Source organism: Panulirus ornatus, chromosome 2 (genome assembly GCF_036320965.1).
Source record: "Panulirus ornatus isolate Po-2019 chromosome 2, ASM3632096v1, whole genome shotgun sequence".
In the NCBI taxonomy this organism is placed as follows: Eukaryota; Metazoa; Arthropoda; class Malacostraca; order Decapoda; family Palinuridae; genus Panulirus; species Panulirus ornatus.
Window position 1 is genome coordinate 74,694,673 of NC_092225.1, and position 24,362 is coordinate 74,719,034.

At 42.1% G+C, this 24,362-nt stretch overlaps 1 protein-coding gene and 1 long non-coding RNA gene across 2 annotated transcripts in view; one reads left to right on the forward strand and one right to left on the reverse strand.

Annotated features, from left to right (window-relative positions):
• LOC139757283 (uncharacterized) overlaps nucleotides 1–24,362 on the forward strand; it is a 357,868-nt gene that overhangs the window by 319,249 nt on the left and 14,257 nt on the right. The window lies entirely within an intron of this gene.
• The window catches only part of LOC139757279 (uncharacterized), a 791,816-nt gene that overhangs the window by 227,998 nt on the left and 539,456 nt on the right, over nucleotides 1–24,362 (reverse strand). The window contains exon 19 of the mRNA XM_071677629.1: nucleotides 21,541–21,632. Coding sequence (XP_071533730.1) covers nucleotides 21,541–21,632 — 92 coding nt within the window. The remainder of the gene's footprint in view (nucleotides 1–21,540; nucleotides 21,633–24,362) is intronic.

Consider the following 24,362-nt stretch of genomic DNA (forward strand, 5'->3'; position numbering starts at 1 on the left):
GCCATCTAAGACATGCAGGGAATACATGGGAATTATTCTTTCTCCCCTAACCCCATGGATAATATATATATATATATATATATATATATATATATATATATATATATATATATATATATATATATATATATATTTTTCTTTCTTTTCTTTCATACTATTCGCCATTTCCCGCATTAGCGAGGTAGTGTTGAGAACAGAGGACTGGGCCCTTGAGGGAATATCCTCACCTGGGCCCCTCCTCTGTTCCCTCTTTTGGAAAATTAAAAAAAAAAAAAAAAAAAAAAAAAAGTGAGAGGGGAGGATTTCCAGCCCCCCGCTCCCTCCCCTTTTAGTCGCCTTCTACGACACGCAGGGAATACGTGGGAAGTATTCTTTCTCCCCTATCCCCAGGGATAATATATATATATATATATATATATATATATATATATATATATTTTTTTTTTTTTATACTTTGTCGCTGTCTCCCGCGTTTGCGAGGTAGCGCAAGGAAACACAAGAAAGAAATGGCCCAACCCCCCCCATACACATGTATATACATACGTCCACACACGCAAATATACATACCTACACAGCTTTCCATGGTTTACCCCAGACGCTTCACATGCCTTGATTCAATCCACTGACAGCACGTCAACCCCGGTATACCACCACTCCAATTCACTCTATTCCTTGCCCTCCTTTCACCCTCCTGCATGTTCAGGCCCCGATCACACAAAATCTTTTTCACTCCATCTTTCCACCTCCAATTTGGTCTCCCTCTTCTCCTTGCTCCCTCCACCTCCGACACATATATCCTCTTGGTCAGTCTTTCCTCACTCATCCTCTCCATGTGCCCAAACCACTTCAAAACACCCTCTTCTGCTCTCTCAACCACGCTCTTTTTATTTCCACACATCTCTCTTACCCTTACGTTACTCACTCGATCAAACCACCTCACACCACACATTGTCCTCAAACATCTCATTTCCAGCACATCCATCCTCCTGCGCACAACTCTATCCATAGCCCATGCCTCGCAACCATACAACATTGTTGGAACCACTATTCCTTCAAACATACCCATTTTTGCTTTCCGAGATAATGTTCTCGACTTCCACACATTCTTCAAGGCCCCCAGAATTTTCGCCCCCTCCCCCACCCTATGATCCACTTCCACTTCCATGGTTCCATCCGCTGCCAGATCCACTCCCAGATATCTAAAACACTTCACTTCCTCCAGTTTTTCTCCATTCAAACTCACCTCCCAATTGACTTGACCCTCAACCCTACTGTACCTAATAACCTTGCTCTTATTCACATTTACTCTTAACTTTCTTCTTCCACACACTTTACAAAACTCAGTCACCAGCTTCTGCAGTTTCTCACATGAATCAGCCACCAGCGCTGTATCATCAGCGAACAACAACTGACTCACTTCCCAAGCTCTCTCATCCAAAACAGACTTCATACTTGCCCCTCTTTCCAAAACTCTTGCATTTACCTCCCTAACAACCCCATCCATAAACAAATTAAACAACCATGGAGACATCACACACCCCTGCCGCAAACCTACATTCACTGAGAACCAATCACTTTCCTCTCTTCCTACACGTACACATGCCTTACATCCTCGATAAAAACTTTTCACTGCTTCTAACAACTTTCCTCCCACACCATATATTCTTAATACCTTCCACAGAGCATCTCTATCAACTCTATCATATGCCTTCTCCAGATCCATAAATGCTACATACAAATCCATTTGCTTTTCTAAGTATTTCTCACATACATTCTTCAAAGCAAACACCTGATCCACACATCCTCTACCACTTCTGAAACCACACTGCTCTTCCCCAATCTGATGCTCTGTACATGCCTTCACCCTCTCAATCAATACCCTCCCATATAATTTACCAGGAATACTCAACAAACTTATACCTCTGTAATTTGAGCACTCCCTCTTATCCCCTTTGCCTTTGTACAATGGCACTATGCACGCATTCCGCCAATCCTCAGGCACCTCACCATGAGTCATACATACATTAAATAACCTTACCAACCAGTCAACAATACAGTCACCCTCTTTTTTAATAAATTCCACTGCAATACCATCCAAACCTGCTGCCTTGCCGGCTTTCATCTTCCGCAAAGCTTTCACTACCTCTTCTCTGTTTACCAAATCATTTTCCCTAACCCTCTCACTTTGCACACCACCTCGACGAAAACACCCTATATCTGCCACTCTATCATCAAACACATTCAGCAAACCTTCAAAATACTCACTCCATCTCCTTCTCACATCACCACTACTTGTTATCACCTCCCCATTTGCGCCCTTCACTGAAGTTCCCATTTGCTCCCTTGTCTTATGCACTTTATTTACCTCCTTCCAGAACATCTTTTTATTCTCCCTAAAATTTAATGATACTCTCTCACCCCAACTCTCATTTGCCCTTTTTTTCACCTCTTGCACCTTTCTCTTGACCTCCTGTCTCTTTCTTTTACACATCTCCCACTCAATTGCATTTTTTCCCTGCAAAAATCGTCCAAATGCCTCTCTCTTCTCTTTCACTAATACTCTTACTTCTTCATCCCACCACTCACTACCCTTTCTAATCAACCCACCTCCCACTCTTCTCATGCCACAAGCATCTTTTGCGCAATCCATCACTGATTCCCTAAATACATCCCATTCCTCCCCCACTCCCCTTGCTTCCATTGTTCTCACCTTTTTCCATTCTGTACTCAGTCTCTCCTGGTACTTCCTCACACAGGTCTCCTTCTCAAGCTCACTTACTCTCACCACCCTCTTCACCCCAACATTCACTCTTCTTTTCTGAAAACCCATACAAATCTTCACCTTAGCCTCCACAAGATAATGATCAGACATCCCTCCAGTTGCACCTCTCAGCACATTAACATCCAAAAGTCTCTCTTTCGCACGCCTGTCAATTAACACGTAATCCAATAACGCTCTCTGGCCATCTCTCCTACTTACATAAGTATACTTATGTATATCTCGCTTTTTAAACCAGGTATTCCCAATCATCAGTCCTTTTTCAGCACATAAATCTACAAGCTCTTCACCATTTCCATTTACAACACTGAACACCCCATGTATACCAATTATTCCCTCAACTGCCACATTACTCACCTTTGCATTCAAATCACCCATCACTATAACCCGGTCTCGTGCATCAAAACCACTAACACACTCATTCAGCTGCTCCCAAAACACTTGCCTCTCTTGATCTTTCTTCTCATGCCCAGGTGCATATGCACCAATAATCACCCTCCCCTCTCCATCAACTTTCAGTTTTACCCATATCAATCGAGAATTTACTTTCTTACACTCTATCACATACTCCCACAACTCCTGTTTCAAAATACTCACTCCATCTCCTTCTCACATCACCACTATTTGTTATCACCTCCCCATTTGTGCCCTTCGCTGAAGTTCCCATTTGCTCCCTTGTCTTACTCACTTTATTTACCTCCTTCCAGAACATCTTTTTATTCTCCCTAAAATTTAATGATACTCTCTCACCCCAACTCTCATTTGCCCTTTTTTTCACCTCTTGCACCTTTCTCTTGACCTCCTGTTTGATGATAGAGTGGCAGATATAGGGTGTTTTGGTCGAGGTGGTGTGCAAAGTGAGAGGGTTAGGGAAAATGATTTGGTAAACAGAGAAGAGGTAGTAAAAGCTTTGCGGAAGATGAAAGCCGGCAAGGCAGCAGGTTTGGATGGTATTGCAGTGGAATTTATTAAAAAAGGGGGTGACTGTATTGTTGACTGGTTGGTAAGGTTATTTAATGTATGTATGACTCATGGTGAGGTGCCTGAGGATTGGCGGAATGCGTGCATAGTGCCATTGTACAAAGGCAAAGGGGATAAGAGTGAGTGCTCAAATTACAGAGGTATAAGTTTGTTGAGTATTCCTGGTAAATTATATGGGAGGGTATTGATTGAGAGGGTGAAGGCATGTACAGAGCATCAGATTGGGGAAGAGCAGTGTAGTTTCAGAAGTGGTAGAGGATGTGTGGATCAGGTGTTTGCTTTGAAGAATGTATGTGAGAAATACTTAGAAAAGCAAATGGATTTGTATGTAGCATTTATGGATCTGGAGAAGGCATATGATAGAGTTGATAGAGATGCTCTGTGGAAGGTATTAAGAATATATGGTGTGGGAGGAAAGTTGTTAGAAGCAGTGAAAAGTTTTTATCGAGGATGTAAGGCATGTGTACGTGTAGGAAGAAAGGAAAGTGATTGGTTCTCAGTGAATGTAGGTTTGCGGCAGGGGTGTGTGATGTCTCCATGGTTGTTTAATTTGTTTATGGATGGGGTTGTTAGGGAGGTGAATGCAAGAGTTTTGGAAAGAGGGGCAAGTATGAAGTCTGTTTTGGATGAGAGAGCTTGGGAAGTGAGTCAGTTGTTGTTCGCTGATGATACAGCGCTGGTGGCTGATTCATGTGAGAAACTGCAGAAGCTGGTGACTGAGTTTGGTAAAGTGTGTGAAAGAAGAAAGTTAAGAGTAAATTTGAATAAGAGCAAGGTTATTAGGTACAGTAGGGTTGAGGGTCAAGTCAATTGGGAGGTGAGTTTGAATGGAGAAAAACTGGAGGAAGTGAAGTGTTTTAGATATCTGGGAGTGGATCTGGCAGTGGATGGAACCATGGAAGTGGAAGTGGATCATAGGGTGGGGGAGGGGGCGAAAATTCTGGGAGCCTTGAAGAATGTGTGGAAGTCGAGAACATTATCTCGGAAAGCAAAAATGGGTATGTTTGAAGGAATAGTGGTTCCAACAATGTTGTATGGTTGCGAGGCGTGGGCTATGGATAGAGCAGTGTGCAGGAGGATGGATGTGCTGGAAATGAGATGTTTGAGGACAATGTGTGGTGTGAGGTGGTTTGATCGAGTAAGTAACGTAAGGGTAAGAGAGATGTGTGGAAATAAAAAGAGCGTGGTTGAGAGAGCAGAAGAGGGTGTTTTGAAATGGTTTGGGCACATGGAGAGAATGAGTGAGGAAAGATTGACCAAGAGGATATATGTGTCGGAGGTGGAGGGAACGAGGAGAAGAGGGAGACCAAATTGGAGGTGGAAAGATGGAGTGAAAAAGATTTTGTGTGATCGGGGCCTGAACATGCAGGAGGGTGAAAGGAGGGCAAGGAATAGAGTGAATTGGAGCGATGTGGTATACCGGGGTTGACGTGCTGTCAGTGGATTGAATCAGGGCATGTGAAGCGTCTGGGGTAAACCATGGAAAGCTGTGTAGGTAGGTATATTTGCGTGTGTGGACGTATGTATATACATGTGTATGGGGGTGGGTTGGGCCATTTCTTTCGTCTGTTTCCTTGCGCTACCTCGCAAACGCGGGAGACAGCGACAAAGCAAAAAAAAAAAAAATAATATATATATATATATATATATATATATATATATATATATATATATATATATATATATATATATATATATATATATATATATATATATATGGGGAGGTGATAACAAGTAGTGGTGATGTGAGAAGGAGATGGAGTGAGTATTTTGAAGGTTTGTTGAATGTGTTTGATGATAGAGTGGCAGATATAGGGTGTTTTGGTCGAGGTGGTGTGCAAAGTGAGAGGGTTAGGGAAAATGATTTGGTAAACAGAGAAGAGGTAGTAAAAGCTTTGCGGAAGATGAAAGCCGGCAAGGCAGCAGGTTTGGATGGTATTGCAGTGGAATTTATTAAAAAAGGGGGTGACTGTATTGTTGACTGGTTGGTAAGGTTATTTAATGTATGTATGACTCATGGTGAGGTGCCTGAGGATTGGCGGAATGCGTGCATAGTGCCATTGTACAAAGGCAAAGGGGATAAGAGTGAGTGCTCAAATTACAGAGGTATAAGTTTGTTGAGTATTCCTGGTAAATTATATGGGAGGATATTGACTGAGAGGGTGAAGGCATGTACAGAGCATCAGATTGGGGAAGAGCAGTGTGGTTTCAGAAGTGGTAGAGGATGTGTGGATCAGGTGTTTGCTTTGAAGAATGTATGTGAGAAATACTTAGAAAAGCAAATGGATTTGTATGTAGCATTTATGGATCTGGAGAAGGCATATGATAGAGTTGATAGAGATGCTCTGTGGAAGGTATTAAGAATATATGGTGTGGGAGGCAAGTTGTTAGAAGCAGTGAAAAGTTTTTATCGAGGATGTAAGGCATGTGTACGTGTAGGAAGAGAGGAAAGTGATTGGTTCTCAGTGAATGTAGGTTTGCGGCAGGGGTGTGTGATGTCTCCATGGTTGTTTAATTTGTTTATGGATGGGGTTGTTAGGGAGGTGAATGCAAGAGTTTTGGAAAGAGGGGCAAGTATGAAGTCTGTTGGGGATGAGAGAGCTTGGGAAGTGAGTCAGTTGTTGTTTGCTGATGATACAGCGCTGGTGGCTAATTCATGTGAGAAACTGCAGAAGCTGGTGACTGAGTTTGGTAAAGTGTGTGAAAGAAGAAAGTTAAGAGTAAATGTGAATAAGAGCAAGGTTATTAGGTACAGTAGGGTTGAGGGTCAAGTCAATTGGGAGGTGAGTTTGAATGGAGAAAAACTGGAGGAAGTGAAGTGTTTTAGATATCTGGGAGTGGATCTGGCAGCGGATGGAACCATGGAAGCGGAAGCGGATCATAGGGTAGGGGAGGGGGCGAAAATTCTGGGAGCCTTGAAGAATGTGTGGAAGTCGAGAACATTATCTCGGAAAGCAAAAATGGGTATGTTTGAAGGAATAGTGGTTCCAACAATGTTGTATGGTTGCGAGGCGTGGGCTATGGATAGAGTTGTGCGCAGGAGGATGGATGTGCTGGAAATGAGATGTTTGAGGACAATGTGTGGTGTGAGGTGGTTTGATCGAGTAAGTAACGTAAGGGTAAGAGAGATGTGTGGAAATAAAAAGAGCGTGGTTGAGAGAGCAGAAGAGGGTGTTTTGAAGTGGTTTGGGCACATGGAGAGAATGAGTGAGGAAAGATTGACCAAGAGGATATATGTGTCGGAGGTGGAGGGAACGAGGAGAAGAGGGAGACCAAATTGGAGGTGGAAAGATGGAGTGAAAAAGATTTTGTGTGATCGGGGCCTGAACATGCAGGAGGGTGAAAGGAGGGCAAGGAATAGAGTGAATTGGAGCGATGTGGTATACTGGGGTTGACGTGCTGTTAGTGGATTGAATCAAGGCATGTGAAGCGTCTGGGGTAAACCATGGAAAGCTGTGTAGGTATGTATATTTGCGTGTGTGGACGTATGTATATACATGTGTATGGGGGTGGGTTGGGCCATTTCTTTCTTGTGTTTCCTTGCGCTACCTCGCAAACGCGGGAGACAGCGACAAAGCAAAAAAAAAAAAAAAAAAAAAAAAAATATATATATATATATATTTTTTTTTTTATACTTTGTCGCTGTCTCCCGCGTTTGCGAGGTAGCGTAAGGAAACAGACGAAAGAAATGGCCCAACCCCCCCCCATACACATGTATATACATACGTCCACACACGCAAATATTCATACCTACACAGCTTTCCATGGTTTGCCCCAGACGCTTCACATGCCTTGCTTCAATCCACTGACAGCACGTCAACCCCGGTATACCACATCGCTCCAATTCACTCTATTCCTTGCCCTCCTTTCACCCTCCTGCATGTTCAGGCCCCGATCACACAAAATCTTTTTCACTCCATCTTTCCACCTCCAATTTGGTCTCCCTCTTCTCCTTGTTCCCTCCACCTCCGACACATATATCCTCTTGGTCAATCTTTCCTCACTCATCCTCTCCATGTGCCCAAACCACTTCAAAACACCCTCTTCTGCTCTCTCAACCACGCTCTTTTTATTTCCACACATCTCTCTTACCCTTATGTTACTCACTCGATCAAACCACCTCACACCACACATTGTCCTCAAACATCTCATTTCCAGCACATCCATCCTCCTGCGCACAACTCTATCCATAGCCCACGCCTCGCAACCATACAACATTGTTGGAACCACTAGTCCTTCAAACATACCCATTTTTGCTTTCCGAGATAATGTTCTCGACTTCCACACATTCTTCAAGGCCCCCAGGATTTTCGCCCCCTCCCCCACCCTATGATCCACTTCCGCTTCCATGGTTCCATCCACTGCCAGATCCACTCCCAGATATCTAAAACACTTCACTTCCTCCAGTTTTTCTCCATTCAAACTCACCTCCCAATTGACTTGACCCTCAACCCTACTGTACCTAATAACCTTGCTCTTATTCACATTTACTCTTAACTTTCTTCTTCCACACACTTTTCCAAACTCAGTCACCAGCTTCTGCAGTTTCTCACATGAATCAGCTACCAGCGCTGTATCATCAGCGAACAACAACTGACTCACTTCCCAAGCTCTCTCATCCCCAACAGACTTCATACTTGCCCCTCTTTCCAAAACTCTTGCATTTACCTCCCTAACAACCCCATCCATAAACAAATTAAACAACCATGGAGACATCACACACCCCTGCCGCAAACCTACATTCACTGAGAACCAATCACTTTCCTCTCTTCCTACACGTACACATGCCTTACATCCTCGATAAAAACTTTTCACTGCTTCTAACAACTTTCCTCCCACACCATATATTCTTAATACCTTCCACAGAGCATCTCTATCAACTCTATCATATGCCTTCTCCAGATCCATAAATGCTACATACAAATCCATTTGCTTTTCTAAGTATTTCTCACATACATTCTTCAAAGCAAACACCTGATCCACACATCCTCTACCACTTCTGAAACCACACTGCTCATCCCCAATCTGATGCTCTGTACATGCCTTCACCCTCTCAATCAATACCCTCCCATATAATTTACCAGGAATACTCAACAAACTTATACCTCTGTAATTTGAGCACTCACTCTTATCCCCTTTGCCTTTGTGCAATGGCACTATGCATGCATTCCGCCAATCCTCAGGCACCTCACCATGAGTCATACATACATTAAATAACCTCACCAACCAGTCAACAATACAGTCACCCCCTTTTTTAATAAATTCCACTGCAATACCATCCAAACCTGCTGCCTTGCCGGCTTTCATCTTCCGCAAAGCTTTCACTACCTCTTCTCTGTTTACCAAATCATTTTCCCTAACCCTCTCACTTTGCACACCACCTCGACCAAAACACCCTATATCTGCCACTCTATCATCAAACACATTCAGCAAACCTTCAAAATACTCACTCCATCTCCTTCTCACATCACCACTACTTGTTATCACCTCCCCATTTGCGCCCTTCACTGAAGTTCCCATTTGCTCCCTTGTCTTACGCACTTTATTTACCTCCTTCCAGAACATCTTTTTATTCTCCCTAAAATTTAATGATACTCTCTCACCCCAACTCTCATTTGCCCTTTTTTTCACCTCTTGCACCTTTCTCTTGACCTCCTGTCTCTTTCTTTTACACATCTCCCACTCAATTGCATTTTTTCCCTGCAAAAATCGTCCAAATGCCTCTCTCTTCTCTTTCACTAATACTCTTACTTCTTCATCCCACCACTCACTACCCTTTCTAATCAACCCACCTCCCACTCTTCTCATGCCACAAGCATCTTTTGCGCAATCCATCACTGATTCCCTAAATACATCCCATTCCTCCCCCACTCCCCTTGCTTCCATTGTTCTCACCTTTTTCCATTCTGTACTCAGTCTCTCCTGGTACTTCCTCACACAGGTCTCCTTCTCAAGCTCACTTACTCTCACCACCCTCTTCACCCCAACATTCACTCTTCTTTTCTGAAAACCCATACAAATCTTCACCTTAGCCTCCACAAGATAATGATCAGTCATCCCTCCAGTTGCACCTCTCAGCACATTAACATCCAAAAGTCTCTCTTTCGCACGCCTGTCAATTAACACGTAATCCAATAACGCTCTCTGGCCATCTCTCCTACTTACATAAGTATACTTATGTATATCTCGCTTTTTAAACCAGGTATTCCCAATCATCAGTCCTTTTTCAGCACATAAATCTACAAGCTCTTCACCATTTCCATTTACAACACTGAACACCCCATGTATACCAATTATTCCCTCAACTGCCACATTACTCACCTTTGCATTCAAATCACCCATCACTATAACCCGGTCTCGTGCATCAAAACCACTAACACACTCATTCAGCTGCTCCCAAAACACTTGCCTCTCTTGATCTTTCTTCTCATGCCCAGGTGCATATGCACCAATAATCACCCTCCCCTCTCCATCAACTTTCAGTTTTACCCATATCAATCGAGAATTTACTTTCTTACACTCTATCACATACTCCCACAACTCCTGTTTCAAAATACTCACTCCATCTCCTTCTCACATCACCACTATTTGTTATCACCTCCCCATTTGTGCCCTTCGCTGAAGTTCCCATTTGCTCCCTTGTCTTACTCACTTTATTTACCTCCTTCCAGAACATCTTTTTATTCTCCCTAAAATTTAATGATACTCTCTCACCCCAACTCTCATTTGCCCTTTTTTTCACCTCTTGCACCTTTCTCTTGACCTCCTGTTTGATGATAGAGTGGCAGATATAGGGTGTTTTGGTCGAGGTGGTGTGCAAAGTGAGAGGGTTAGGGAAAATGATTTGGTAAACAGAGAAGAGGTAGTAAAAGCTTTGCGGAAGATGAAAGCCGGCAAGGCAGCAGGTTTGGATGGTATTGCAGTGGAATTTATTAAAAAAGGGGGTGACTGTATTGTTGACTGGTTGGTAAGGTTATTTAATGTATGTATGACTCATGGTGAGGTGCCTGAGGATTGGCGGAATGCGTGCATAGTGCCATTGTACAAAGGCAAAGGGGATAAGAGTGAGTGCTCAAATTACAGAGGTATAAGTTTGTTGAGTATTCCTGGTAAATTATATGGGAGGGTATTGATTGAGAGGGTGAAGGCATGTACAGAGCATCAGATTGGGGAAGAGCAGTGTAGTTTCAGAAGTGGTAGAGGATGTGTGGATCAGGTGTTTGCTTTGAAGAATGTATGTGAGAAATACTTAGAAAAGCAAATGGATTTGTATGTAGCATTTATGGATCTGGAGAAGGCATATGATAGAGTTGATAGAGATGCTCTGTGGAAGGTATTAAGAATATATGGTGTGGGAGGAAAGTTGTTAGAAGCAGTGAAAAGTTTTTATCGAGGATGTAAGGCATGTGTACGTGTAGGAAGAAAGGAAAGTGATTGGTTCTCAGTGAATGTAGGTTTGCGGCAGGGGTGTGTGATGTCTCCATGGTTGTTTAATTTGTTTATGGATGGGGTTGTTAGGGAGGTGAATGCAAGAGTTTTGGAAAGAGGGGCAAGTATGAAGTCTGTTTTGGATGAGAGAGCTTGGGAAGTGAGTCAGTTGTTGTTCGCTGATGATACAGCGCTGGTGGCTGATTCATGTGAGAAACTGCAGAAGCTGGTGACTGAGTTTGGTAAAGTGTGTGAAAGAAGAAAGTTAAGAGTAAATTTGAATAAGAGCAAGGTTATTAGGTACAGTAGGGTTGAGGGTCAAGTCAATTGGGAGGTGAGTTTGAATGGAGAAAAACTGGAGGAAGTGAAGTGTTTTAGATATCTGGGAGTGGATCTGGCAGTGGATGGAACCATGGAAGTGGAAGTGGATCATAGGGTGGGGGAGGGGGCGAAAATTCTGGGAGCCTTGAAGAATGTGTGGAAGTCGAGAACATTATCTCGGAAAGCAAAAATGGGTATGTTTGAAGGAATAGTGGTTCCAACAATGTTGTATGGTTGCGAGGCGTGGGCTATGGATAGAGCAGTGTGCAGGAGGATGGATGTGCTGGAAATGAGATGTTTGAGGACAATGTGTGGTGTGAGGTGGTTTGATCGAGTAAGTAACGTAAGGGTAAGAGAGATGTGTGGAAATAAAAAGAGCGTGGTTGAGAGAGCAGAAGAGGGTGTTTTGAAATGGTTTGGGCACATGGAGAGAATGAGTGAGGAAAGATTGACCAAGAGGATATATGTGTCGGAGGTGGAGGGAACGAGGAGAAGAGGGAGACCAAATTGGAGGTGGAAAGATGGAGTGAAAAAGATTTTGTGTGATCGGGGCCTGAACATGCAGGAGGGTGAAAGGAGGGCAAGGAATAGAGTGAATTGGAGCGATGTGTTATACCGGGGTTGACGTGCTGTCAGTGGATTGAATCAGGGCATGTGAAGCGTCTGGGGTAAACCATGGAAAGCTGTGTAGGTAGGTATATTTGCGTGTGTGGACGTATGTATATACATGTGTATGGGGGTGGGTTGGGCCATTTCTTTCGTCTGTTTCCTTGCGCTACCTCGCAAACGCGGGAGACAGCGACAAAGCAAAAAAAAAAAAAAATAATATATATATATATATATATATATATATATATATATATATATATATATATATATATATATATATATATATATATATATATATGGGGAGGTGATAACAAGTAGTGGTGATGTGAGAAGGAGATGGAGTGAGTATTTTGAAGGTTTGTTGAATGTGTTTGATGATAGAGTGGCAGATATAGGGTGTTTTGGTCGAGGTGGTGTGCAAAGTGAGAGGGTTAGGGAAAATGATTTGGTAAACAGAGAAGAGGTAGTAAAAGCTTTGCGGAAGATGAAAGCCGGCAAGGCAGCAGGTTTGGATGGTATTGCAGTGGAATTTATTAAAAAAGGGGGTGACTGTATTGTTGACTGGTTGGTAAGGTTATTTAATGTATGTATGACTCATGGTGAGGTGCCTGAGGATTGGCGGAATGCGTGCATAGTGCCATTGTACAAAGGCAAAGGGGATAAGAGTGAGTGCTCAAATTACAGAGGTATAAGTTTGTTGAGTATTCCTGGTAAATTATATGGGAGGATATTGACTGAGAGGGTGAAGGCATGTACAGAGCATCAGATTGGGGAAGAGCAGTGTGGTTTCAGAAGTGGTAGAGGATGTGTGGATCAGGTGTTTGCTTTGAAGAATGTATGTGAGAAATACTTAGAAAAGCAAATGGATTTGTATGTAGCATTTATGGATCTGGAGAAGGCATATGATAGAGTTGATAGAGATGCTCTGTGGAAGGTATTAAGAATATATGGTGTGGGAGTAAAGTTGTTAGAAGCAGTGAAAAGTTTTTATCGAGGATGTAAGGCATGTGTACGTGTAGGAAGAGAGGAAAGTGATTGGTTCTCAGTGAATGTAGGTTTGCGGCAGGGGTGTGTGATGTCTCCATGGTTGTTTAATTTGTTTATGGATGGGGTTGTTAGGGAGGTGAATGCAAGAGTTTTGGAAAGAGGGGCAAGTATGAAGTCTGTTGGGGATGAGAGAGCTTGGGAAGTGAGTCAGTTGTTGTTTGCTGATGATACAGCGCTGGTGGCTAATTCATGTGAGAAACTGCAGAAGCTGGTGACTGAGTTTGGTAAAGTGTGTGAAAGAAGAAAGTTAAGAGTAAATGTGAATAAGAGCAAGGTTATTAGGTACAGTAGGGTTGAGGGTCAAGTCAATTGGGAGGTGAGTTTGAATGGAGAAAAACTGGAGGAAGTGAAGTGTTTTAGATATCTGGGAGTGGATCTGGCAGCGGATGGAACCATGGAAGCGGAAGCGGATCATAGGGTAGGGGAGGGGGCGAAAATTCTGGGAGCCTTGAAGAATGTGTGGAAGTCGAGAACATTATCTCGGAAAGCAAAAATGGGTATGTTTGAAGGAATAGTGGTTCCAACAATGTTGTATGGTTGCGAGGCGTGGGCTATGGATAGAGTTGTGCGCAGGAGGATGGATGTGCTGGAAATGAGATGTTTGAGGACAATGTGTGGTGTGAGGTGGTTTGATCGAGTAAGTAACGTAAGGGTAAGAGAGATGTGTGGAAATAAAAAGAGCGTGGTTGAGAGAGCAGAAGAGGGTGTTTTGAAGTGGTTTGGGCACATGGAGAGAATGAGTGAGGAAAGATTGACCAAGAGGATATATGTGTCGGAGGTGGAGGGAACGAGGAGAAGAGGGAGACCAAATTGGAGGTGGAAAGATGGAGTGAAAAAGATTTTGTGTGATCGGGGCCTGAACATGCAGGAGGGTGAAAGGAGGGCAAGGAATAGAGTGAATTGGAGCGATGTGGTATACTGGGGTTGACGTGCTGTTAGTGGATTGAATCAAGGCATGTGAAGCGTCTGGGGTAAACCATGGAAAGCTGTGTAGGTATGTATATTTGCGTGTGTGGACGTATGTATATACATGTGTATGGGGGTGGGTTGGGCCATTTCTTTCTTGTGTTTCCTTGCGCTACCTCGCAAACGCGGGAGACAGCGACAAAGCAAAAAAAAAAAAAAAAAAAAAAAAAATATATATATATATATTTTTTTTTTTTATACTTTGTCGCTGTCTCCCGCGTTTGCGAGGTAGCGTAAGGAAACAGACGAAAGAAATGGCCCAACCCCCCCCCCATACACATGTATATACATACGTCCACACACGCAAATATTCATACCTACACAGCTTTCCATGGTTTGCCCCAGACGCTTCACATGCCTTGCTTCAATCCACTGACAGCACGTCAACCCCGGTATACCACATCGCTCCAATTCACTCTATTCCTTGCCCTCCTTTCACCCTCCTGCATGTTCAGGCCCCGATCACACAAAATCTTTTTCACTCCATCTTTCCACCTCCAATTTGGTCTCCCTCTTCTCCTTGTTCCCTCCACCTCCGACACATATATCCTCTTGGTCAATCTTTCCTCACTCATCCTCTCCATGTGCCCAAACCACTTCAAAACACCCTCTTCTGCTCTCTCAACCACGCTCTTTTTATTTCCACACATCTCTCTTACCCTTATGTTACTCACTCGATCAAACCACCTCACACCACACATTGTCCTCAAACATCTCATTTCCAGCACATCCATCCTCCTGCGCACAACTCTATCCATAGCCCACGCCTCGCAACCATACAACATTGTTGGAACCACTAGTCCTTCAAACATACCCATTTTTGCTTTCCGAGATAATGTTCTCGACTTCCACACATTCTTCAAGGCCCCCAGGATTTTCGCCCCCTCCCCCACCCTATGATCCACTTCCGCTTCCATGGTTCCATCCACTGCCAGATCCACTCCCAGATATCTAAAACACTTCACTTCCTCCAGTTTTTCTCCATTCAAACTCACCTCCCAATTGACTTGACCCTCAACCCTACTGTACCTAATAACCTTGCTCTTATTCACATTTACTCTTAACTTTCTTCTTCCACACACTTTTCCAAACTCAGTCACCAGCTTCTGCAGTTTCTCACATGAATCAGCTACCAGCGCTGTATCATCAGCGAACAACAACTGACTCACTTCCCAAGCTCTCTCATCCCCAACAGACTTCATACTTGCCCCTCTTTCCAAAACTCTTGCATTTACCTCCCTAACAACCCCATCCATAAACAAATTAAACAACCATGGAGACACCACACACCCCTGCCGCAAACCTACATTCACTGAGAACCAATCACTTTCCTCTCTTCCTACACGTACACATGCCTTACATCCTCGATAAAAACTTTTCACTGCTTCTAACAACTTTCCTCCCACACCATATATTCTTAATACCTTCCACAGAGCATCTCTATCAACTCTATCATATGCCTTCTCCAGATCCATAAATGCTACATACAAATCCATTTGCTTTTCTAAGTATTTCTCACATACATTCTTCAAAGCAAACACCTGATCCACACATCCTCTACCACTTCTGAAACCACACTGCTCATCCCCAATCTGATGCTCTGTACATGCCTTCACCCTCTCAATCAATACCCTCCCATATAATTTACCAGGAATACTCAACAAACTTATACCTCTGTAATTTGAGCACTCACTCTTATCCCCTTTGCCTTTGTGCAATGGCACTATGCATGCATTCCGCCAATCCTCAGGCACCTCACCATGAGTCATACATACATTAAATAACCTCACCAACCAGTCAACAATACAGTCACCCCCTTTTTTAATAAATTCCACTGCAATACCATCCAAACCTGCTGCCTTGCCAGCTTTCATCTTCCGCAAAGCTTTCACTACCTCTTCTCTGTTTACCAAATCATTTTCCCTAACCCTCTCACTTTGCACACCACCTCGACCAAAACACCCTATATCTGCCACTCTATCATCAAACACATTCAACAAACCTTCAAAATACTCACTCCATCTCCTTCTCACATCACCACTACTTGTTATCACCTCCCCATTTGCGCCCTTCACTGAAGTTCCCATTTGCTCCCTTGTCTTACGCACTTTATTTACCTCCTTCCAGAACATCTTTTTATTCTCCCTAAAATTTAATGATACTCTCTCACCCCAACTCTCATTTGCCCTTTTTTTCACCTCTTGCACCTTTCTCTTGACCTCCTGTCTCTTTCTTTTATACATCTCCCACTCAAAATACATACACAGATATATACATATATATACATGTACATAATTCATACTTGCTGCCCAGATTCGTTTCTGTCATCACCCCACCACACATAAAATAACATCCCCCCTTCCCCTGCAAGGTAGCTCTAGGAAAGGACAAAAGGCCACATTCGTTCACATTCATTCATGCATAATGCATCGAAACCACAGCTCCCTTTCCACATCCAGGCCCCACAAAACTTTCCATGGCTTACCCAACATGCTTTACATGCCCTGGTTCAATCCATTGACAGCACAGATACATATCAGCATATACACATATATATACATAAACTTACACATGCACAGACATATACATTTATACACATGTACATATTCATACTTGCATACCTTTATCCATTCCTGGTTTTACCCCACCCTACAGGAAACAGCATCACTGCCCCTTGCTTCAGTGAGGTAGTGTCAGGAAAACAGACAAAAAAAAAAAAAAAAAGGCCACATTCGTTCACACTCATAAACTAACTGTCATGTGTAATGCACTGAAACTACAGCTCCCTATCCACATCCAGGCCCCACAGACCTTCCCATGGTTTATCCCAGATGTTTTACATGCCCTGGTTCAGCCCATATACAGAATGTCGACTCCAGTATACCACATCATTCCAATTCACTATTCCTTGCACACTTCTCACCCTCCTGTATGTTCAGTCCCCAACCTACATAAATACTCACTTTTTCATTATATGCAAAATTTGGTCCAGCAAGGAGTTCAATGAATTTCTGCCCCTAAGGAGGCCCTATGTCTCCCAATGCTTCATGATGCACCACAAATCATGGTAGGGGAATGTCAGACTTTATGGGCCAAGTGATTATGACCCAACCACTATAGGGATAACTGTCATCCACAAGTTCCTCCTAACACCTAACCCAGAGAGAAACAGTCTCTACAAAAAATCCCTTCCCCCCGAGTGAGCTAAGTGAGCTCCTTTTCTACTGAAACACCAATCAGGTTTAATCAGATAGATAAGCTAGAACCAAGAAAGTGGAGACATGACTGACTCATGTCTAACCTCAGGAGACACAACCCTAAGGCTTGAATGAGTGCCATCTCTCTGGGCAACACTGTTCTAATCCCTACCTTTGTTGGGGCCTTTACACTGCAAGCTTCCAAATAGAACTAAGGAACAAGGTAAGAAAGGCAGGAATGGAGAAAGTGTCACCATACAATGAGAAAGGGCAACAACTTAAAAATATAATAAGATTATTATATAGGGGTCAGTGGTTTTGGGGCAGAGCACAAGACAACTACACAATGGAAGTGATTGAATGAGGTCTTTCTTTGCCTGTTCCTGGCACTAACTCACTTATGTGTAAAATGGCAAACAAGTATGAAAATACAAACTAAATGTACAAATCATATATACAATTCTTTTACAAAACACACTATACCTAGCTAATTCAGACAAGGATACTTATCTGTAAAAGAGTAAAAGAAATATGATAAACAAAAGGCCTGACTAGAATTCATTTCCCATCCATGGAAAAAGAGATACCATGCATGATGCAGGTCAGTACTGCTGGCCATGGAAAAATTATGTCATTACCAACTGGAGGTTGCTGACTGCCAAGAGGCAGGCCAAGGGTGAGCATCTGCCTCACCAAAAAGCAGGGGGGTCACAAGGTTTCTAATCCTTTAGGATCCTAGTAATTCTCTCATAGTTCATGAGATGAACAGACCTTGGATAGCAAAAAAGGCAAGAGAGAGTCTTTTCACTCTACTGCGCTAAAATCAAATACAGTATCCTGATATATACAGTACTTTGCTCTTTTTCTTTTCATTCATGCACAAATCTAATTGTTTATTTATATTCTTTTTCCACAATCAGTAAAGAGAAAGGCTGGTCTGTTTCACTGATGTTGATGTTCTGATCTGATGTGATCTTACTAATCTCCTTTTTCATGCAGATCCTGTTTAAAAGGTCAAGGTTGGGTCCCTATTCAGTTCAGTAAAACCCTTTAACTTTCACAAGATGTATTATAATAACAGAATCTTAACACACTTTCATAACATAACTAGCGGATGGAACCATGGAAGCGGAAGTGGATCATAGGGTGGGGGAGGGGGAGAAAATTTTGGGAGCCTTGAAAAATGTGTGGAAGTCGAGAACATTATCTCGGAAAGCAAAAATGGGTATGTTTGAAGGAATAGTGGTTCCAACAATGTTGTATGGTTGCGAGGCGTGGGCTATGGATAGAGTTGTGCGCAGGAGGATGGATGTGCTGGAAATGAGATGTTTGAGGACAATGTGTGGTGTGAGGTGGTTTGATCGAGTAAGTAACGTAAGGGTAAGAGAATGTGTGGAAATAAAAAGAGCGTGGTTGAGAGAGCGGAAGAGGGTGTTTTGAAGTGGTTTGGGCACATGGAGAGAATGAGTGAGGAAAGATTGACCAAGAGGATATATGTGTCGGAGGTGGAGGGAACGAGGAGAAGAGGGAGACCAAACTGGAGGTGGAAAGATGGAGTGAAAGAGATTTTGTGTGATCGGGGCCTGAACATGCAGGAGGGTGAAAGGAGGGCAAGGAATAGAGTGAATTGGAGCGATGTGGTATACAGGGGTTGACGTGCTGTCAGTGGATTGAATCAAGGCATGTGAAGCGTCTGGGGTAAACCATGGAAAGCTGTGTAGGTATGTATATTTGCGTGTGTGGACGTGTGTATGTACATGTGTATGGGGGGGTTGGGCCATTTCTTTCGTCTGTTTCCTTGCGCTACCTCGCAAACGCGGGAGACAGCGACAAAGCATAAAAAAAAAAAAAAAAAAAAAACTAGTATATATCTGTGACCAGGGTTGGAGGTATTACACTTTAAAAATCAAATTACAATCACAATTACCTCAAAAATTTAAATTACAATTATAATTACAAATACATATAAAGTAGCAATAACATTACAGTCGCAATTACCACAAAAAATCAATTATGATTACAACTTCAATTTCCCAAATTTGGACAAAAATAATTTGCACTGTAATGTTATCCTTTATTTACAAACAAGTGTCTCAAACTATTTTGAAAACATAAATAAAGATTTCATTTTAGTAGAAGTTGCAGATGTTAACTCAAGTGTCTCAAACGATTTTGAAAACATAAATAAATATTTCATTTTAGTAGAAGTTGCAGATGTTAACTAAAGAGCTTGTAGTTTTTCAAACAATTCACTATTACACTTTATTAATAACAGAACGGAAAGAAATGACACCAAGTTGAGCTCTGTTAGCAGTGAAAAAATTTCTGGCAATGCTAAAAACTCACTCTGATGAAGCAAATGTAGCAGTACACCCAATCATCTCTCTTGCAAGGTTCTTCAGTGGATGCAAAGTTTGGGACACTTACTTCCAGTATAGCACTGAATCACCTGAAAATTACTTGAGTTCCTTCCTCTACATATTGCTTCAACAAAAGGCTCAATGACACTGTGCTTCCATCTGTTCCCAGTTGATTTTGGAATTTTGTTGAACATTTTGGTATGAAGGAGAAAAGTCTGGGTCTTTTTGATTCAGGTAATCCTTCTACTCGATCATTCTTGTTACTTGCTTTATCCATTGTTGATGTTGACCCCTCCTGAGCTACCTCCAATTTTTCAAGGGAACCAGTCCAGTTTGAACCTGGGGTCCAATAAAAGCTGCTACTTGAACACATTTCCATGTATGGATCCAACCTTTTCTTCAGTCCAGTTTTAACCTAGGATCCAATAAAAGCTGCTACTTGAACACTTCTCATTTCCATGTATGGATCCAACCTTTTCTTCAGTCCAGTTTTAACCTAGGATCCAATAAAAGCTGCTACTTGAACACTTCTCATTTCCATGTATGGATCCAACCTTTTCTTCAGAGTCCAATAGGACTTTAGCCATTTGTTCACAATACTGTAATTGGGTATGATTATGAACTAGATTCTCCAGTGAATGTTTAAGTACTTGAATTACTGGTCCAAGAGCAGATATAGTCACCTTCTTCAGCCTTTCCACAACTTCCATAGCCTCAAGAAAAGGTTCGAGAACAATCACAAGCTCCTCTAAGGCAGAAATCACCACTAACATGAGTTTCTTACTCCTCTGCTCTCTCTGGGACAGAAGATCAATTGCATTATTCACCTCAGCAGGGTTCTTGAGTTCATACAGTTTTGTTTTTGTCTTTATTGGACTGACATTTTTGTTTGAGTAAAGTCAGGGGATCAATAAGATGCACTCAACCGGTTAATGATAAGAAAGTACTGCTTGTGAGTACCTCTACTGCCATTATTTTTTGGACCAGTACCACTATGACCAGAGCTTTAAAAGTACTGCTTGCCTACCTCTGCATTTACAAGGTTTCCAGTGCCACTTTCCTCCCCTTTCACAATTACAAGTAAATTACAATCACTTTATTACACTTTATTAATCACAATTACAATTGATTACTTCAATTTTATTTCAATTACAATTACAGTACATCTGTAATCAATTACATTTCAATTAAATTATTATAATTACTCCAACCTTGTCTGTGACAGATATGTGGTAACAAACCTCAAAATATAACAAGAATCAGTGCTGTATCAACACATCAGCAAAACAAAGTAACAACTTAACTATGATAGCTGGAATACAGTATATGCATGAATTAAAATAAGCAGTGAATTTTCTTTTTGATGATAATGTATAGAAAATGAGAAATCAAAAACTTTTCTAGGGCTTGAAGATCAGAAATAAGGAATTTGAAATGAAAGAATACAGAATAAACATCATATTAGCAGGTAACCTTTGAGGGGTGAATACTGAATATACTTAAAAGCCCAAAATCTTCTACACAAAGGAATAGAGGGCTCATGTCAGATGTGGCCTTTCTAAGTGGTCTGAAGTAACAAATGGCATACAATCAAGCTTGGTATTAAAGAAAGTACCATAGCTGATTAATGAAAAAAAATTGCCAAAAGGATGTAAATGACACATATTTGTGGTTAAACCTGAGGGCATGAAGAAATGAACAATGACCAGGGCTGAGTCAAGCTCTAAACAATCAGATACATGGATGATGAAGCTCAGCCCAGCCATATACAAAATAAGGAAAATGGACTGGAATTCACTTTCTATCATTAACATACTCCCATACACTAACTCACACATTCACTCTCTCATACCTGCTCAATGATGGTCCTGCGGTCATTATCCAAGATGCCACCTGGGGGCCCAGGAGGCCCTGGCTCTCCTAATCCTGGTTCCCCTGGCTCACCTGCAACAACAACAACAAAAAAAAAATGCATTTATTAATTGAAAAAATTACCAATTGCCTTAATTTGAGGTAGTATGTTGTGAAAATGAAAATGATGAATGCAAGTTAGGGAGGGCATGGAAGGAGTGGTGGTATGGATGGGAATGACTGAAATTATTGGGAAAAAGGGAAAGGATGTGCAAATGTGCTACCATCAAGAGTATGGGGAGGGTGTTCTGTGCAGAACATGGATGGAAAGGATCAAGAATAGTGTGGGTGAAATGAAGGATTGGAATTGTGAAGTATACATGGGAATGTGGTTTCGGTGCATTACACATGACAGCTAGAGACTGAGTGTGAATGAATGTGGCCTTTGTTGTCTTTTCCTAGCACTACCTTATGCATGCACTGGGGGAAGGGGGTGCTATTTCATGTGTGGCAGGGTGGCGACGGGAATGGATGAAGGCAGCAAGTATGAACATGTACATGTGTATATATGTATATGTCTGTATACGTTGAAATATATAGGTATGTATATGCGTGTGTGTGGGTGTTTATATATATACATGTGTATTTAGGTGGGTTGGGACATTCTTTCATCTGTTTCCTTGTGCTACCTCCCTAACGCAAGAGACAGCAACTAAGTATAATTAATAAATGAAATAAAATAAACATGGGAATGTGTATATGCACCTGTGAATATGAAGACTTTGAGGTAAGGATGAAATGAAGTGTTTCTGGAGGAATCTGAATGACTGAAAATAAATAGTTTGAGAAGGAGAGAAAGGTGGTCGTAATGGGTAATAGAATGCAAATGTAGTGCGTAATGAAACTGGAGACAAAGTTGGAAAATGGGAGAGCCAAAAGTAAATGAGAATGGGAGTTATCCTGTGTATGTCTGCCCTGAGAAGAGTTTGTTCCATGCAAACCCCTTTATTCAGAAGATGATTCACAGGTATACATGAAAGAGAAATGATTAAAGGTTAAGAAAGGCTGTGCTAGATGCTAGAGTTCATGAGAGGATTTCTATAGACTAACCATTTCAAGGTTCTTGTGGAGGTGAGGATCAGGGAGAAGTGTAAGTTCACCTGATCACAGTCTCATAAATGTATCTATTCTAACTACACCTTCCCCTCCCGCAGCCTCTTCTAAGCATAAATATTGGCACCTCAACAAAGCTGAGTGGAATAACTTACGTAACTTCTTTTCTGACTTTCCTTGGGTAAATTACTCTTTTGTGTGATGATGCTTCTGTCTCCACCAAACGCATAGCAGAAGTTATTCTTGCAGGAATAGAAGCATTTATCCCCTTTTCCTCCATGATGACCTCTTCATTCAATCCATGGTTCAACCGTTCCTGTTCTGAGGCCATTCAGGCAAATGATCAAGCATATTAGGCTTGGAAAAACTCCCATTCAGCTTTCATCACTGCCTGTTATCACCCATCCTCATCATCCACTGATAGGCCTTTCTGGTCTTTAGCTAGGGCATCTCTAATGACTTCTGTTGCTCTACCTTCCCATCACTTTTCCACTCTGATGGTACTATGGCTGTCTCTCCCATAGACAAAGCAACTCTCTTTGGTTCCCATTTCTCTTCTAAATCCCCCTTGGATGACAAACATTTCTTCACCCTGTGATGTTCCTCTTATTAACTCTATGCCCATTCCTGTAATCTCTTCGGACTGTCCAAAAAGTACTTTTTTCTCTGGATGCAAGCAAGGCTTATGGTTCTAATGGCATCCATCCCTATGTACTCAAAGAGTGTGTCCCTGAACTTGCACCTTGCTCATCTGTTCGTTTCTGTTTAAAAACCAAAACTTTTCCTTCTCCTTGGAAGCATGCATCAATGCATCCCATCCCTAAGAAGGGCGACTGCTCTGAACCCCTCTAACTATCGTCCTTCTGCACTGATATCTACCATTTCCAAAGTCTTTGAATCCCTTCTTGCCCCCCATATCTTTAAACAACTCGAAAATCACAATCTTCTCTCTGACCACCAGTATGGCTTCCATGAGGTAAGATCCATTGGTGATATTCTTTCCAATCTTACTAATGTCTGGTCATCATCCCTGAATAATTTTGGGGTGTCAAGTGTCACTGCCCTTGACATATCTACGGCTTCTGACAGGGTACGGCATTGGTGTCTCATCTCTAAGCTCCCCTCCTTTAGCTTTCCTCCCTCACTTTGCCCCTTCATATCTAGCTTCATCTCAGACTGATCTATCTCCATGTTAGTTGATGGATCAGCCTCCCCCTTTTCTCCATCAACAGCAAAGTCCCTCAAGGTTCTGTCCTGTCCCCTAAACTTTTTTTCTTTTTTTTTTTCACCAATTTCCTCTCCTTCCCTAATACTCCAATACACTCATATGCTGATGACTCACATTCTTCATTTCTGCTCCCTCTTCCTCACTCGATCTGCATCTCATCTTGACATAGCCTCCTCAATAAACTCGGGCAGGATATCTCAGTGGGGTACACAAAATCTTAAGTTTAATGCCTCTAAAAACCAGTTTCTACCCATCTCTCTATTGAAAACTCCTCAGAACTCTCGTCTCTCCTTTGACGGTTCCATAATTCCACCTCTTGACTCAATGAGCATACTTGGCATTGCTGTAACATTCACTCTTTCTTGAAAACCCCACATTACAGGAATAGCTAGGTATGGCTCTTAGAAATTGGGTGTCCAGTTTAGATGTCAAAACTTCTCCTCTGAACAGTAGCTCCATTTACACAAGGGACTAATTAGTCC